Consider the following 13,882-nt stretch of genomic DNA (forward strand, 5'->3'; position numbering starts at 1 on the left):
AACAAGTTATTGTCGAGCAAACGGCTTTCACACGGAAACTGGTTGAAAATCAAGCAAGACAAAATTTCTTAATTACGTCCAACCGGCATAACTTTCACTTCCAAAGAAACTACATAGGAACATTACTAGAGATCCTTTGTTTCAATGGCCTGCCGAGCTTTTCTTGTGTCAAGCTAACTTACAAACAGATAACTATCTCAAAAGGTTTTCAACACTTATCAACTACCCCTATTACTATTATACTGCTAGACTCACACATCTGGACAGTGAAACTTGCCAGCACTGGAGACTGCTTTCTCCTTAGATTACTCAGAAAAGATTCAAGCACACAAACAAACAAACAAACAAACTCGTGACGAGCATTCTACTCGTTTAATCTGGTTGGCAAATAATTTAGGTCTGAATTCCATTAGGTATCCATCTTGGGATAAGGTAGGGGTAGGTCAGATCACCTCTTTCCTTTCGTTCTTCATTCACTTCTTGCATCTCAGGCTGAACTTCGTACAAGAGGTAGCTGTAATAATCGTTGATAAGATTGAGAGCTTTCATGTCCTCAAGGTTGTTGCCGTAGTCCAATAAAGTGTCAAAACGATATAACGCCAGCGAGTTGCTGAAGCTGGCCTCGATCTGGAAATTAAGAGGTGAAATAGCTGTCCATTAAAGAGTTAAAAGATTAAAAGCGCTAGCACTTCGTTAAAGTGGATCAAAGAATTGTTCGTCCGTCTGTGGCAGCTTATAATGGAGCACCAAAAAATATACATCAAATAAAATCACGAAACAAAACTTGAACTAAAAGAATAGAACAAATTAGTTGGATGTAATTAGGCTTTCTTCGATTCCTTGGACATGGGTGCTGATCGATTGAAAAAAAATATTTTTATTCTTGATTATGTTTTGACATTGTTTTACTGACAGACGTTCAAAAACTTAATAGCCGAGATTGGCTGACAAAAACGTGGAATAAATTAAAGTTTGCCGCAGATGACTCAGTCCTGCTGACGCTAACAAGAATATATATTCCATTGCCAAAACACTCTTTAGATCTTTTAAAAGGGATCATACCCTCTAATTACTTAACCAGAGGAACAGCTGAGAGAAAGAAATTAGTAAAGTTATGAATAAGTAGCCACGAACTAATTATAGAACTTGGTAGATACAATCAATCTACCAGAGATAATAGGAATTGCACTTTTTGTGGATCTAGATGCAATCAAATAGAAGAAGTACTCTTGATTAGGAATAATTTTTACAATAAAGTTAAGATTCTGATTCCAAATATTATCCAGTTAACTGTGAACGTTTTGATCAATGAACTGATGAACACATCTAACTACTATTAATATACCATTCCTAAAATATATTTCAGCTTGCTTTGACTTACACGACGAATTCTTATCAAAGTAGTTTAATTGTCCGGTGATTAAATTTTAGTTCTTATTCTTAAAAAATAATTGTAAATAACTTTTGCAATACTGTATGTACTTTACCTTCATTACAGTAAGGGACCATAAATTAAAAATAGAGGTGGGCTGGAGGAAAATTAAGCAATCCAAAAAATTCACTGCCTCCCCCCCTCCCCCCCCCCCCCCCCACATTGACTGTATTTTTTTTGCATCACCTCCCCCACTTTCTTTAGATATATTTCAGAGCCCCCCCTCCTACCTTCACCTTTCCGACAACCTAATTTAACCAGGAATAAAACGAATGTATCTTTTATTAGTAGAGAATAACCCTATGGAGATAATAACAATAGCAGTGACACAAAAGGTAGTGAAAATGACTGCAAAAACTGAAAGTAAGATCATATTCTAACTAAAATGTTTATGTCCTTGATAACGATAATCTGATGAAATAAAAGATTTAAAAACAGTTTATTTTTCCAAGCCCCCCCCCCCTCATAAGACTAAGCAATTTTGGGATCCCCCCTCCTCCTTGTTTAATTTTTTTTTCGATGCCCCCCCCCCCCCCCCGCCTCTAATTTTCCCTCAGCCGATAATTAATGAACGGTTCCTTAGAACTACACTGACCGACTCAAAATTTTAGTCCGGCGTAACGCCAAACACACCTAATATGAAAAACTTACAGCAGATGTATTTCTGTTTGGCAGACGCAAAACCGAGAATTCCCCCTCCTTCAGTCTGGTGTCATTGTACAGCTTCGTTGGTAGGTTAGGAATGTACTCAGCATAGTCTGATAGCGGGTAGTTGACTGTGGAGTGTTGAAGGCTCAGTTGTGAGATGATCCGAGTTAAAATATCACAGAGTTCTTCTTTAGTGTTTATCTTTGGGGGTAACCCTTGAATCTGTTAAAATTAACAATTAACATGATGGTGATTCATATATAGAGTGGTTTTCGTTTGAGTGTCGTAAAACCAAAACCAAAGTAATTACTCTGGCCAATCACATAGGACACAGACAATACATTGAACCAATCAAAACTCGAAGTAATTACATGTGGCTGGCGCAAAGCGCGGGAAAATGCATGCGAGCGCGTCACAATTGGCTTTGGTTTTACTTCTGATTGGATGAAAAGGTGGCGCGAATCTTTTAAGCCAATCGCATCGTGTAGAAAGTGCAAAACCAATACTTTTCGACACTCAAATGAAAACCGCTCTATGCGGCTCTCCATTTATAAACGCAGGAGCTCAGGCTCCTGATGAACATCAGTAAATTTGACTTTGGAACAGAAGATCTTCTTAAGCGCGGATTTTTTAATGAGAGTAGAGAGTCTAAGAATCTATAACCAAAGGAAATAAAAATAGTAATGTTATTACCCTCTGGGTAATAGTAATAATAATAATGATAATAATAATAATAATAATAATAATAATAATAATAATAATAATAATAATAATAATAATATAATTTACAGAAATATTTGAAGTAAGAATTAAGCACTATATAACATTAAGAATTCTATAAATCATAAAAATAGCAATCACAGTGTCAATAACGATTTCGCAAATACATTCCTTGCGGCTCAGATGCGGTCAATGACTCTTGACTCGTCCAGAGTTTTAAATTAAGTCATTACAAAAGAGAATTATCAGTCTCTGATATTAAAAAGAAAACAAGTTAAAAATAATAAAATCTCGTATTCCTAAATTCCTAATTCTTAAAAAAAAGATTCTTAAAAAGATTAATTCGGGCAGGCTCTAATATTATCGATCTGTAGGTCTGAGTCAACAAAATTTAGCTGTCTTCTTCTGGATCTTGAGCCTCTCAAGCACAGTATCGCAGAGCGTGCGATGGCGAAAGATACTTTAGCTCTTATCCATGAAATTGCACTTGAGTAGCTTTCTTCTTATTTGTCTAATTGCGATCAGCTCCGCAAGTCTGCTCCTTACTCAAGATTTCCTGAGACAGAGTTAAATAGCCAGAAACTCTTTTAGTACGAGGCACAATATTTCGCCACAGCAAGAAGCAAGAAAGTGTCACAGAAAGTCTCCGGGGGGGAAAGACTATTTCGCCTATCTTAGTAGTACAGCTGCAGCTTAGTAGGTTCTACGGTAGAGACAATTAAGCAACATCTAATATAAAAACACTCTGTAAGCTTACCCTTCCAATGCGGCCGTGCAATGAAAGCGGTTTTCCATCAATGGACAATTCATTGAGGTAATTGCCAAATTCCTTGTCATTCCTAACGTCTTGATTGTCGTAATAATACCTTAAATACGATAAAGGCAATGCAATAATTCAATTAACTGGACAGAAATGCTCCTTTACCAAATTTGCATCCGCCAGCTAGTATATGTAGAGGAAAGGTTTTCATTATTTTTATTATCACTTTGAATTTACAAAAACCTCCTTTCTTTACTGTTTTTATTCCTATTATTTCATTGACGTGGGCATGGCAAAAAAATAGAGGGCCACCAGACACTGAAGAAAAAATATTGAAAGTATTATTAATGACAGCTTCGCTTTTAGGTTTGGCTTAATAATTACCTTTTCATAATTTTTTGTACTTACAAGTCTACGTATCCTTTCACCAAGTTTTCAATAACCTCCAAGATTTTCTCCCCATCGTCTCGGTAAGGGAAGTATGGAAGAAGATCCTTATCATCCACCCCGCGTTTCTAATAGATAGAGGAAAAATGAATTGTGAAATGCAGTCGACTCCCGATATCTCGAACCTTCTAGGGAAATCGAAAAAAATTCGAGTCAACGGGACGAAGTTTGAACTAAATAACCGGAAATAAGCAAATAAGCAAATAGATGAGAAGGGAATAAAAAGCTTGATTGATATACAAGAATGAACACTTAATTAGTCCATATTTTTTCAGTTTTGCTGCTAAATTGCCTTGAAAGCTTACGAAAGAGATAACTTGGGAAGTACGAAATGACCTCGGCTACTGTCTCAAAAATCATTGATTGAAAGTTACAAACAAGAGAAGTCAACTTTAAAACTGTTTGACAAAGACCCAGGCGGTTTGGTTGCCATATCTATTTGCTATCTTTTTGCAATATTCCTTCACAGTTTTAAGCGTTGCGGTATTCCATTCGAGGTAGTTTTTCTGTCTCGTGCCCAGTCCCCCGGAAGGAGATTTTATTTATTTTACTATCTCGCTCATTTTGGCGGCTTTGGCTTATTTTGGCTAAATATCAAGACATACATTATTTTATGCACAAGCATCACAGGATTACATTAGGTGAGACAGCTAGCTGGCATAACTTACCGTGATAAACTAAAAGAATTGGAAGTCGTCACAATAACGCACCTTTAACTCGTTTCTAAAATCTGTGACTTCCCATGTGGATAATGGATGTGCATCTTTCAGTAGACGATCTGTTCCCACATTTCCAAATGCAAACAGCTGATCCATATATTCTCCTTCGCCAACAAGAACAGGAGCTCCGATTGTGTTCGGTACTGTAACATCTCGACAGTGATACTGTAGTATTTGATACAACGGGTGTCGAGAAGATAAGGTGCGTCGCAGTACAACACAGAATGGTTCCATCAGGAAATGAACCTTGAACAATAGGAATACGTAAACCTCCAAATCAAATGGTTAATCGGAAGAAAATTATTGTACTCCTAATATATTATTTAAACAAGAGAGTAATAAAGGTAGAAAAGAGCCAGAGGTTCGGAATAGTCATCGTTGTAGGCATTTGCTTCTCCACAACCTGAGCCCACGATACGATTATTCGATGCTGGTCAGCGCATACCCTGTTTTGACAGCTGTCAATTCATTAAATTTTGGATGTGCCATATCAGGTGGCAGGCTCCCTCACTAGTTAGCTCGGAAAGTGTGAGAAATTACATTGGTTTCCTGCAATGCGGACGGACGGACGGTCACGTGAGTACCAAAATTTCTTGAATGGTCAGTCAACCAAATTTTCTTGCTCGTTAAAAATCTTGCTCGGCATGCGCGCGCTTCGCGCTTGCGTGTTGCTCCTCTAAAAATCCAAACCAATCGATAGATAACGACAAAATAGGAGAGAAGCTGGACTAACATCTAAATAGTAATCGTCCTAAAAGATTCAATCTTGTGTCGTTTAATACAGTTGATATATTCAGAGAAATTTATCACCCAAAATTGTAAAAGTAAGACATTGAAGACCCATTACACTCAACTATCATAGGTAAGGATGCCGAACCTCTCACCTTCACATGCTACGCCCGACGCGAGAATAAAAACTAAAATTCAATTTTTGGTAGAGGTGATTATCTATTACAGAATAATTTTATCATTCTACCTTAGCAAGATGTTCTACTATTTGTGCGTATCCAAGATCTGTGACTTGAACGTTCAGTTTAGCCATCATCCAGTTGCCTTCGTCTTCGGGTGTAAATACCGGTGAGTCTAGAAAAAGAAAGAAAGAAAGAAGAAAGAAGAAAAAAAAACTATGTTAGTTTAATTCAAGTCAACAGCTCAACAAATATTGTATTATTTCTTTTCCCTCTTTTGTGTTCTGTGGTTTTTGGATCTTTTCAGCTTTTATCAATTACATTTTCCCAGGTGAATGCCATGTTATTGTTTCTTTGGGAACTGTTTCTGTCAAATTTCTACTTCTTCACGTGCATATGTAAGCTTTGTTTATCAGAGGCAAAGGCAAATACCCTTGAGAACATCACATGACCTGCAGGCAAAAAACAGATCACATTTTTATTACTGACCAGCGCAATTTCTATTTTTTTTTTAACCAAACTTGTTGACGCAATACCAGCTCGTCTTACTAACTTTTGTGAAAGCAATTTTTTCTTTCAGGCTTTTCTTTCTTTTTTAAGCACTTCGGATAAGAGCTTATAATTGTATGTATAGTTTTGTTTACAGGTAGTTGGGCCTATATCAGGGGGGAGGGCTTATTTGTGGGGGAGGGGCTTAAAAACAGACATTTACGGCAGGTAAATTAAATGTTGGCAGAAGGAAGACCAAAGAAAATGTCCCTTACCGGGGGTGTGGTCCATTTGAATAGCCACAGGAACAAGATTATTATGTTCCGTTACAAAGTCCGGTGTAGATACAAACAGAGCAATTGGAGAAAGGGTTTTCCACATGGTCCTTTTTGGATCACTATCCGTGAGGTCCTTTTCTTTGGGCAAGTCGTCGCACAGCTCGTAACGAAGGGCATAAATGCGACCCTGCATAATAACCTAAAAAGGAGTCAAGGAATAGTGAGAAACAAATTAAAGCGGAATTAAATTATTAAATCGGACTTAATGTTCACGTTAGTTGATGTACTTAAAAACTAGCAACAAAATGCAAACAAATATAAGAAAACACACCTTCTCTATCGCCTCTTCGTTACCCAAGGCTCTTTGAACAGCTGTTTCCCAGTCAAAATCAGTGTTCAGCTTTTCCTTAAGTTTATTCCAATCCAGTCCTATTGGTTCTGAGGGATTGACATATATGTATGAAAGTGAAACTGAATGACATGAAATAATTTAACTCATTATTTTACACCCCAACTCAAAGTTTTCCTGCAAGTCTATTTTACTTAAGAGTTCCAACCCTTGTTCCTTGAATTTAGTTTTCCTTAATTCTTGTTTCCGTGAACAATAGAGGCAGAGAGGCAAAGGGAATCACTGACCTTCAGAGAGGGCATGGAAAGTTACTCGTCTCAAAGACATTGGATTGACTCCTGCCAAACGTTGTTGAATGAAGTACTTGTCACTAATCCATTCCTTTTTGTCGTCAATAAAGGGTTCGTATTCGGACGCTCGCATCGCAACCTCCTAAAACAAGCCCGAACAATGACAACAACAAAAACATCCGTCAAGAGTTTTAGAAATCTTCTTCGGCATAAGCCTGTTTTATCTGTGGTTACCTAGACTTCTTCACGAAAACGAACATCTATTTGTCAATGACCGTTAGGTTCTTTTTACAGTTATTTGCTTAATGTTCACTTTAGGATTCGAGATTTTATTATACTTTTTAAGTTAATATTTCTTAACCATATGAGAATATTTATGTCTATTCTTATAAAACAAAATAAATGATTTTCATAATTGACCCCACAGCAAGCAAGCTTGAGACATTTAAGAGCTGTAGTGGATGAGGCTGTATGTAGCCAGAAAGGCAGACAGACAGACAGACGGACATACAGACAGAAACTAGACAGACAGAATAATGTACAGACACACAGATGAACGGACACTACAGACAGCTTTATGCAGGTTGGGTTTGCTATCTTTTCTTCCCTGGGGGCTCAGGTATTGCCCTTTCCTCCACAACCATACTTCAGATTCCAATGTGCTACCACCATAATTTTTTAAGCCCGCCAGGGGCGCGAAGGAGGCGGGTATAATCACAACTGTTTTTTCTTGAGTTCCATTTTATTACCTTGAAACAATTTGCTATTTTTTGTCTTAAAAAAATGGGTAACAAAAAGAAAAAACAAACAAGCAAACAAAAACTAAACATGAAAAACAAAACAAAAAAAGCTTACCCCTCCAAGTTTGGCAGCCAACTCGAAGTACTTTGACAAAACCTGGTAGTTATAGTTGTGGCTAATTTCCTTTTTTGTAATATTGTTGACCAGACCTCTGTAGATGGCCCCACTTAAATCGCTCACAAGAACAGTTTGAAGATATCCCTCTATGTAGAATCTTCTAAATGGATCAATGAAAGCTCTAGCTATGAAGGACCACGGATCCTCCACGTCCAGCAGAGCGAATCCCCACTTGCTTTTCTGCAAATCCCATATCTTCTTCTTTTTCCTAAGTTCCTGGAACCTCTTTGTTCTACAAGCACGGCTGGTCTTCTGAGGAAGTGAGATCTCACATTGACGAGTCAACAAATACCTTAAAAGCAATTAAATACCTAATCAGCTTAGATGATACCGACTCGTATCTCTGCAGAACCGGGTATTATTAATGGCCACGCTTTTGATGTGGACAATATCAGGTGAGAAGCAATTCGTTATGACACCCTTTCACATTAAAATGCTTTTAAATTCTAGTCTGTACTGTTAGATGAAAGCACAGGTGGCCCAAGCCCCGGGGGTTGGGGGAGTAGCCGACGAATGTGAAAGGTGATTTAGCTAACCCGGCTTAGGCTGTTTGTCAGTCCTCTTTCCGTGCCGATTTATGTCCCTTGAATGGGTTTTATTGGAACCTAGGTGCTCGACCAAAAGACTACGAGTAGTCCTCATTTTTTCTCAGGGATAGTAGAGCGAGCGAAACGCGAGAGCGCGTGAAAACCACCCCACGCGAGAAAGGCACGTCTTGGCTTTCTCGCGTGGGGTGATTCTCACGCGCGCTCGCGTTTCACTCGCTCTACTATCCCCGAGGGAAAATGGGGTCTACTCGTAGTCTACTCGACCAATGAAGCAACTTTTTATTTTAGTTTAATTATTCACGAAAATTGGTCTGTTTTCGGTATAGATAAGATCACATGACAATGGTACTTACAGTTCAGCTGCTTGTAAAAGTTTCTTGTTGATGGTAATGTTTGGCATCTTTGGTCCTGGTATAATTTTGACATCGCTTCCTCGAGATTCATCTCTTTTCATAGACGAAGAACTGCGAAAAGATTGCAATGTCTTGTTAGGGTAACAGGAATTTTTTTACTGTTAAAATGAGTGGATGCATGCTTCAGTCTTTCATTCTCGTGGCTTCGTTTAGTACCTTTTTTCTCTATTACTTTTCAGGACTACTAAATACTCTTTTATTTGCGGGATGTAGCATTGGAATATTTTTTAAGCAAAGCATAGAAATTCAACAAAATCTAAACAAGAATTTTTCTCAAATATTTTGTGTAATTGGCAGGAAATGAAAATGAAGTAATTCAACAACACAAACATATCATCGCATGGCTTAATTTTGACGACCCAAAAAAGATTTTGCATGAATCGAGTAGTTTGCTAGGATATAGTTTTTAAAAAACCCAGGCCTAATAGCCATGCGCTTGGTTCAGCGGGCTCAAATATTATGTACCAGTCTATCAATAATCTCAAATCTCAAATCTTTATTTTAACACGGTAAAAAACTCATCAGGTTTTTTGTTACATATAAAGTATAACTACATAACAATATTTAATAATAATAAATACATATCTAAAGAGTCTCTTAAAACTACTACTCAAAATTACACTAAACTATACCTTTTTTCCATGAATGCCGTGTATCTAACTTAATTAACTAAAATGAAAGTTTAACAATTGTTTAAAACGATTTAGAGATTTCTCTTGCCTAAGATTGCAGGGCAGACTGTTCCAGAGAGTTGCACCTCTATAGCTAAAGCTCCTTTTTAGGTAGTTGGTTCTTGGTAAAGGGACATTTAATTTGTTTGTAGAGTCCCTTAAGACATAGCCTGACGTACTGCGCTCAGTAAACACAGAGGATAAATAGTCAGGAGCCAGATCATCGAGAGCTTTGAACACCATTAAAGCTACTTGAATTTGACGCTGGGTGATCAGGTCTTTCCAACCAATGCTGTAACAAGTACCGAGCGTCAGCATCATTGGAGGAGGAAGTCAAAATGCAAGCAGCACGATTCTGCAGTTTTTGTAATCTTTCAGACAGCGTTTTGCCGCAATTACCCCAGACAATACTATAGTAATCGAAATGGGGTTGTACCAAGGCATTGTAGATGTAATGTAGTATTTCTGGCGAAACAAAAGGTCTAATTCGCTCTATGGCGCCAATGCCGGAGGCAATCTTTTTGGATAGTTTGTCGATATGACTATGCCATGCCATGTTATTATCAATGATTTAGTAGTTGAAACTTGCTTTATAGGGATATTATCTATCGAAAGTTCAAGGGATTTAGATAATGTACTCAGTTTTTGTCTAGAACCAATTAACATAAACTCGGTTTTAGTTGAATGCTCACAGTCGAAAAACCAGTTTTGACGAGAGATAACAAGATTAACTCAAGTCTAAACGTTTGGTCTGCGGCAACTTCAAAGGCTTGATGTGATTCAAACAGAATCTCATTTTCTTCTCGTAGATCAAGAAGAAGACAAAAGAAGGCTCTGCGCATGCTCGCTGGGTGTAAATAGCCCTAACGCAGCCTCTTTACAGAAAAGTAGTTTGCTTATAACGCCGTTTTTAACGATACTTGAAAACCATTTTGTAGAGAAATAACATAAAGAATAATCAAGTAAATCCTTTGATTGTATTGATATCGAATATGTAAACTAAAGAATTAAATAGCAAGAACTGTATTATAATCCTATACCTCGAAACTGCAACACTGCCTCCCACTAAAGCTATCAGGATAATAATGACCACCATCTTCATCCTGAAGCTCAAAATCTCGTTGTCTGAACGCGACGCTTTAGCTTGCTACTGAAATACTGAAAATATCACTCTGCAGTCTTTGAGTTTCAGGAGAACCGCCTACAAAAAAAAAGAGTGTAAAAAAAAAAAAGAAGTAAAAATTAGAAGGAATACCATAAAAGGTACCTGGAATAATTTTTTAGCAGGTAAGAATGAAGTATACTTTCTGCAAAGTTACGATGTGTTCAGGATTGCCAACTGGTATTGGCAAACTGCATTACCTAAAAGCACAGTACGGTTGTGTTGTTTCTTATTTCGAGAGATGTTTATTAAAATCCAACAACAATTTTGATTATCTAATCCCAAGTTTTCTAGTTATTTATATTTAATTTATAATCTTATAATAAACAAGTTTGTTTTTAGGGTAGCAGACCTCACGTTTGTGTATTTATAGCAGTCTAGGACACAAAAGGGAAAGGTTCAGGCCGCACCCTCTTTTGCGTATAAACACAGAATTGCCCTTACTAAGCTATTAATAATATCTATCAAAAAGAGACAAGTTAGGATTTCACACAGGTGCAAAGATAACATAGTTTTCGATTAAAGTGCATGTATATTTTCTTTCCGGAAAAGAACACCATCAAACAATGGCAGCTACTTGAACTTACCTTTAGAGCTCAGAAATGGCCGTGGTTGTTAACACCCTGAGATGCAGACGCAACTGGAGTAAAGTACTTCCATTCAGTCCATTTAATAGTTTACGTTTTTTCCACATGCTTAACTCAGTTAATACTCTTAACAAAGGGCCACCTTTATTCACAATCTCGTCGATTTATATAACAGCCGCCGACGTAAGAAAGTGAAAACACTGAGAGTTTATGTCATTGTGCTGTTTCTACGGATAACAGAATAACATTTAAATAAAAATGAAATTTGCAAATGGGCACAAGGATTCTTATTATTTGGTAGCGTTTCTTTCTCTGAACTGACCAAGAAGAACTAGATAACTAAACCTCTTCCGTGTCGTACACTGCACAACCCTCTTCGCTAAACCTCAATACGTTGGCGTCTTTAAATTTGGCTACGCCCCTTTTTATTTGAAAACAACTATGGTAATTAATACTTAGTGCTTTAGCCAGCTTTAAAAAAAGTCTTATGCTTCGTCTCAAGCTACTTTGAACACTCTCATCACTTAGAGACTTAAAAAAGCACGGGTAGAGTTGAAAAAATACTTAAATTGGGAAGAGTATCCACGTTTTACTGTTCTAACTCGGCACGAATGAAAGTAAAATTAATAATGGCTCAAAGACATGAAAGGTATTATTCAAAAGTTTGAGTGGTAAAGGAAGGTTTTCAAATCGCTAAGCCTAGATCAATGAAAAACGCGTCTTTCTTTATCAGAGCTAACTGAAGTGGAAATTTTCAGTTTAATTAAGCGTCTTTTGTGTTTGTAAACTTATTGAATGCTTTTCCGCGACAATGCGTTTGGTTTCGAAGGCGGCGTTAGTTGCCTCGCTAGTTTAACCAAAACGCAGGGCTCGATAACGCCTCTTGTGTAATGGGGTTTATCTCAGTAAAAATGAGCACTCAAGATATCAGGTACTTTTAACATGATCGAAAGGTTTTTCGGCTAACTTGCTCCGATTAAAAAGGCAGAAAAAATAGTAACTTGGTGATTCAATGTAATGTGTCGTCTCTTTGAACAAGCATAATTCGATAACTTTTTAATTCCGAAGGTTTTATCGCAAAAATCATCTTTTGTTAAAGGATAACAAGGTAGAGCTGGGTCGATTCTATTGAAATGCCAAAATCGTAAAGGCTTAAAAAATACAAAATACTCTAAGATTTCGGACCAACTCAATGCTTATTAAAATTAGTTGCAAAAGAGTAGTTTCGGGATTAAGTTTTGCTCTATAAAAGTCTTCTTATGCATTTTAGCGAAGTTAAAATCTTAAAGAAAGTTATTCATTCAATAGTTAAAAGTTTTTTAAAAATCACTTTTAAGACAAGAACAAGGAACAACACCTCTCGTTTTGTTATTGTTGTTAATGTTGTTTCTCTTTACTCAAAAGGAAATTTCGAATCCAGACTAATGAAGCGTCGTTTGTGTCTGTTAATTTGTGGAAGCTCTGAATTTTTTAAGTCTGGTTTTCTAGGCAAGACTTCGGTAGCCTCAACGCGGACAGTCGCGCGTATACGTAGCTCGCGCTCTACGCCCGCTTCGAGCTTGTCGTGGCTCGCCGAAAAAAAAAAAAACAAACAGAAAAAGTAAAGGCGTGTTCTGTGACTAGGCTTTCGGGATAAGCAAAGCCATCAAGTCTATATACCATCTACCAGGAAAGCCGAGTTTAAATTCAAGAGCAGTTTTTCGCGTTATTTATATTAAGGTAGCCTGATGCTCAGACGTCCGAGAAAGAGAAGCGAAGGGACCGCGAACGACCCCGGATGTCTGAAAATCAGGCTAAGGCGGCTGGCATAGGAAACATAGAAGGGTATTAGACTGATTTTACTTGAACCGTGAAATAGATAGTAGAATACTACGCACTATATGCTCTTAGTATTGTTTTGTTTTGTTTACCTTTCGCTATTTTGCCTTACTTGTTAGTATCCGTTTTACGGAAGAACAATAGGTAATGCCTCCTTTTATGAAGTGGAAATTTGGCGTTTAATTAAGCGTCGTTTGCGTCTCGTTGCTTTAGACATCGTATTTTTTTAATGACAACTTTGAGCTGAGGCTATGACAGAACGCTCTTAACATTTTCTTTAGAAAAAGAATGTCGGCAGGCCTGCAGGGAGTTGAAGAGGTTTTTGTTATTTTTTCGACCGACACCAAAAATGAGATCTTGAGATTTTTGAGTTGTCTCATAGCCAAAGAAGCTTTGAATTATATTACACCGGCGCTTTATGAGCTGCACTGGCTGCCAGTTTCTTTGCGTCTTGACTATAAGATTTTACTTTTGACTTTCAAATGTATTTATGGCCTAGCGCCAACTTATCTTAGCGATCTTATTAGTATAAAATCGAATTCATTATATAATCTTAGGTCTACTGGTAAGCTCTTATTGGACCATCCCAAGGGAAAGATGCTTACAACATTGGGAGCAAGATCATTCTCAGCAGCAGCTCCGAAACTCTGGAATGAGCTACCTGTGGAGCTTCGTCAAGCAACATCACTTAACAGTTTTAAATCTCGACTTAAAACCTATCTTTT

At 37.5% G+C, this 13,882-nt stretch overlaps 1 protein-coding gene across 1 annotated transcript; it reads right to left on the reverse strand.

Annotated features, from left to right (window-relative positions):
• Positions 1–393: 393 nt before the first annotated feature.
• LOC140941801 (polyunsaturated fatty acid 5-lipoxygenase-like) lies at positions 394–10,146 on the reverse strand. Its single transcript, XM_073390815.1, has 12 exons — positions 9,896–10,146; positions 8,860–8,970; positions 7,896–8,250; positions 7,038–7,182; positions 6,733–6,839; positions 6,399–6,600; positions 5,703–5,809; positions 4,718–4,972; positions 3,969–4,075; positions 3,558–3,666; positions 2,084–2,302; positions 394–627 (listed from the first exon to the last, which is right to left on the reverse strand). Exons 1-12 carry the CDS (start codon positions 10,144–10,146, stop codon positions 394–396), a joined length of 2,202 nt encoding a protein of 733 aa, XP_073246916.1.
• Between the last annotated feature and the right edge of the window lie 3,736 nt (positions 10,147–13,882).

This window comes from Porites lutea, chromosome 6 (assembly GCF_958299795.1).
Source record: "Porites lutea chromosome 6, jaPorLute2.1, whole genome shotgun sequence".
NCBI classification, from domain to species: Eukaryota; Metazoa; Cnidaria; class Anthozoa; order Scleractinia; family Poritidae; genus Porites; species Porites lutea.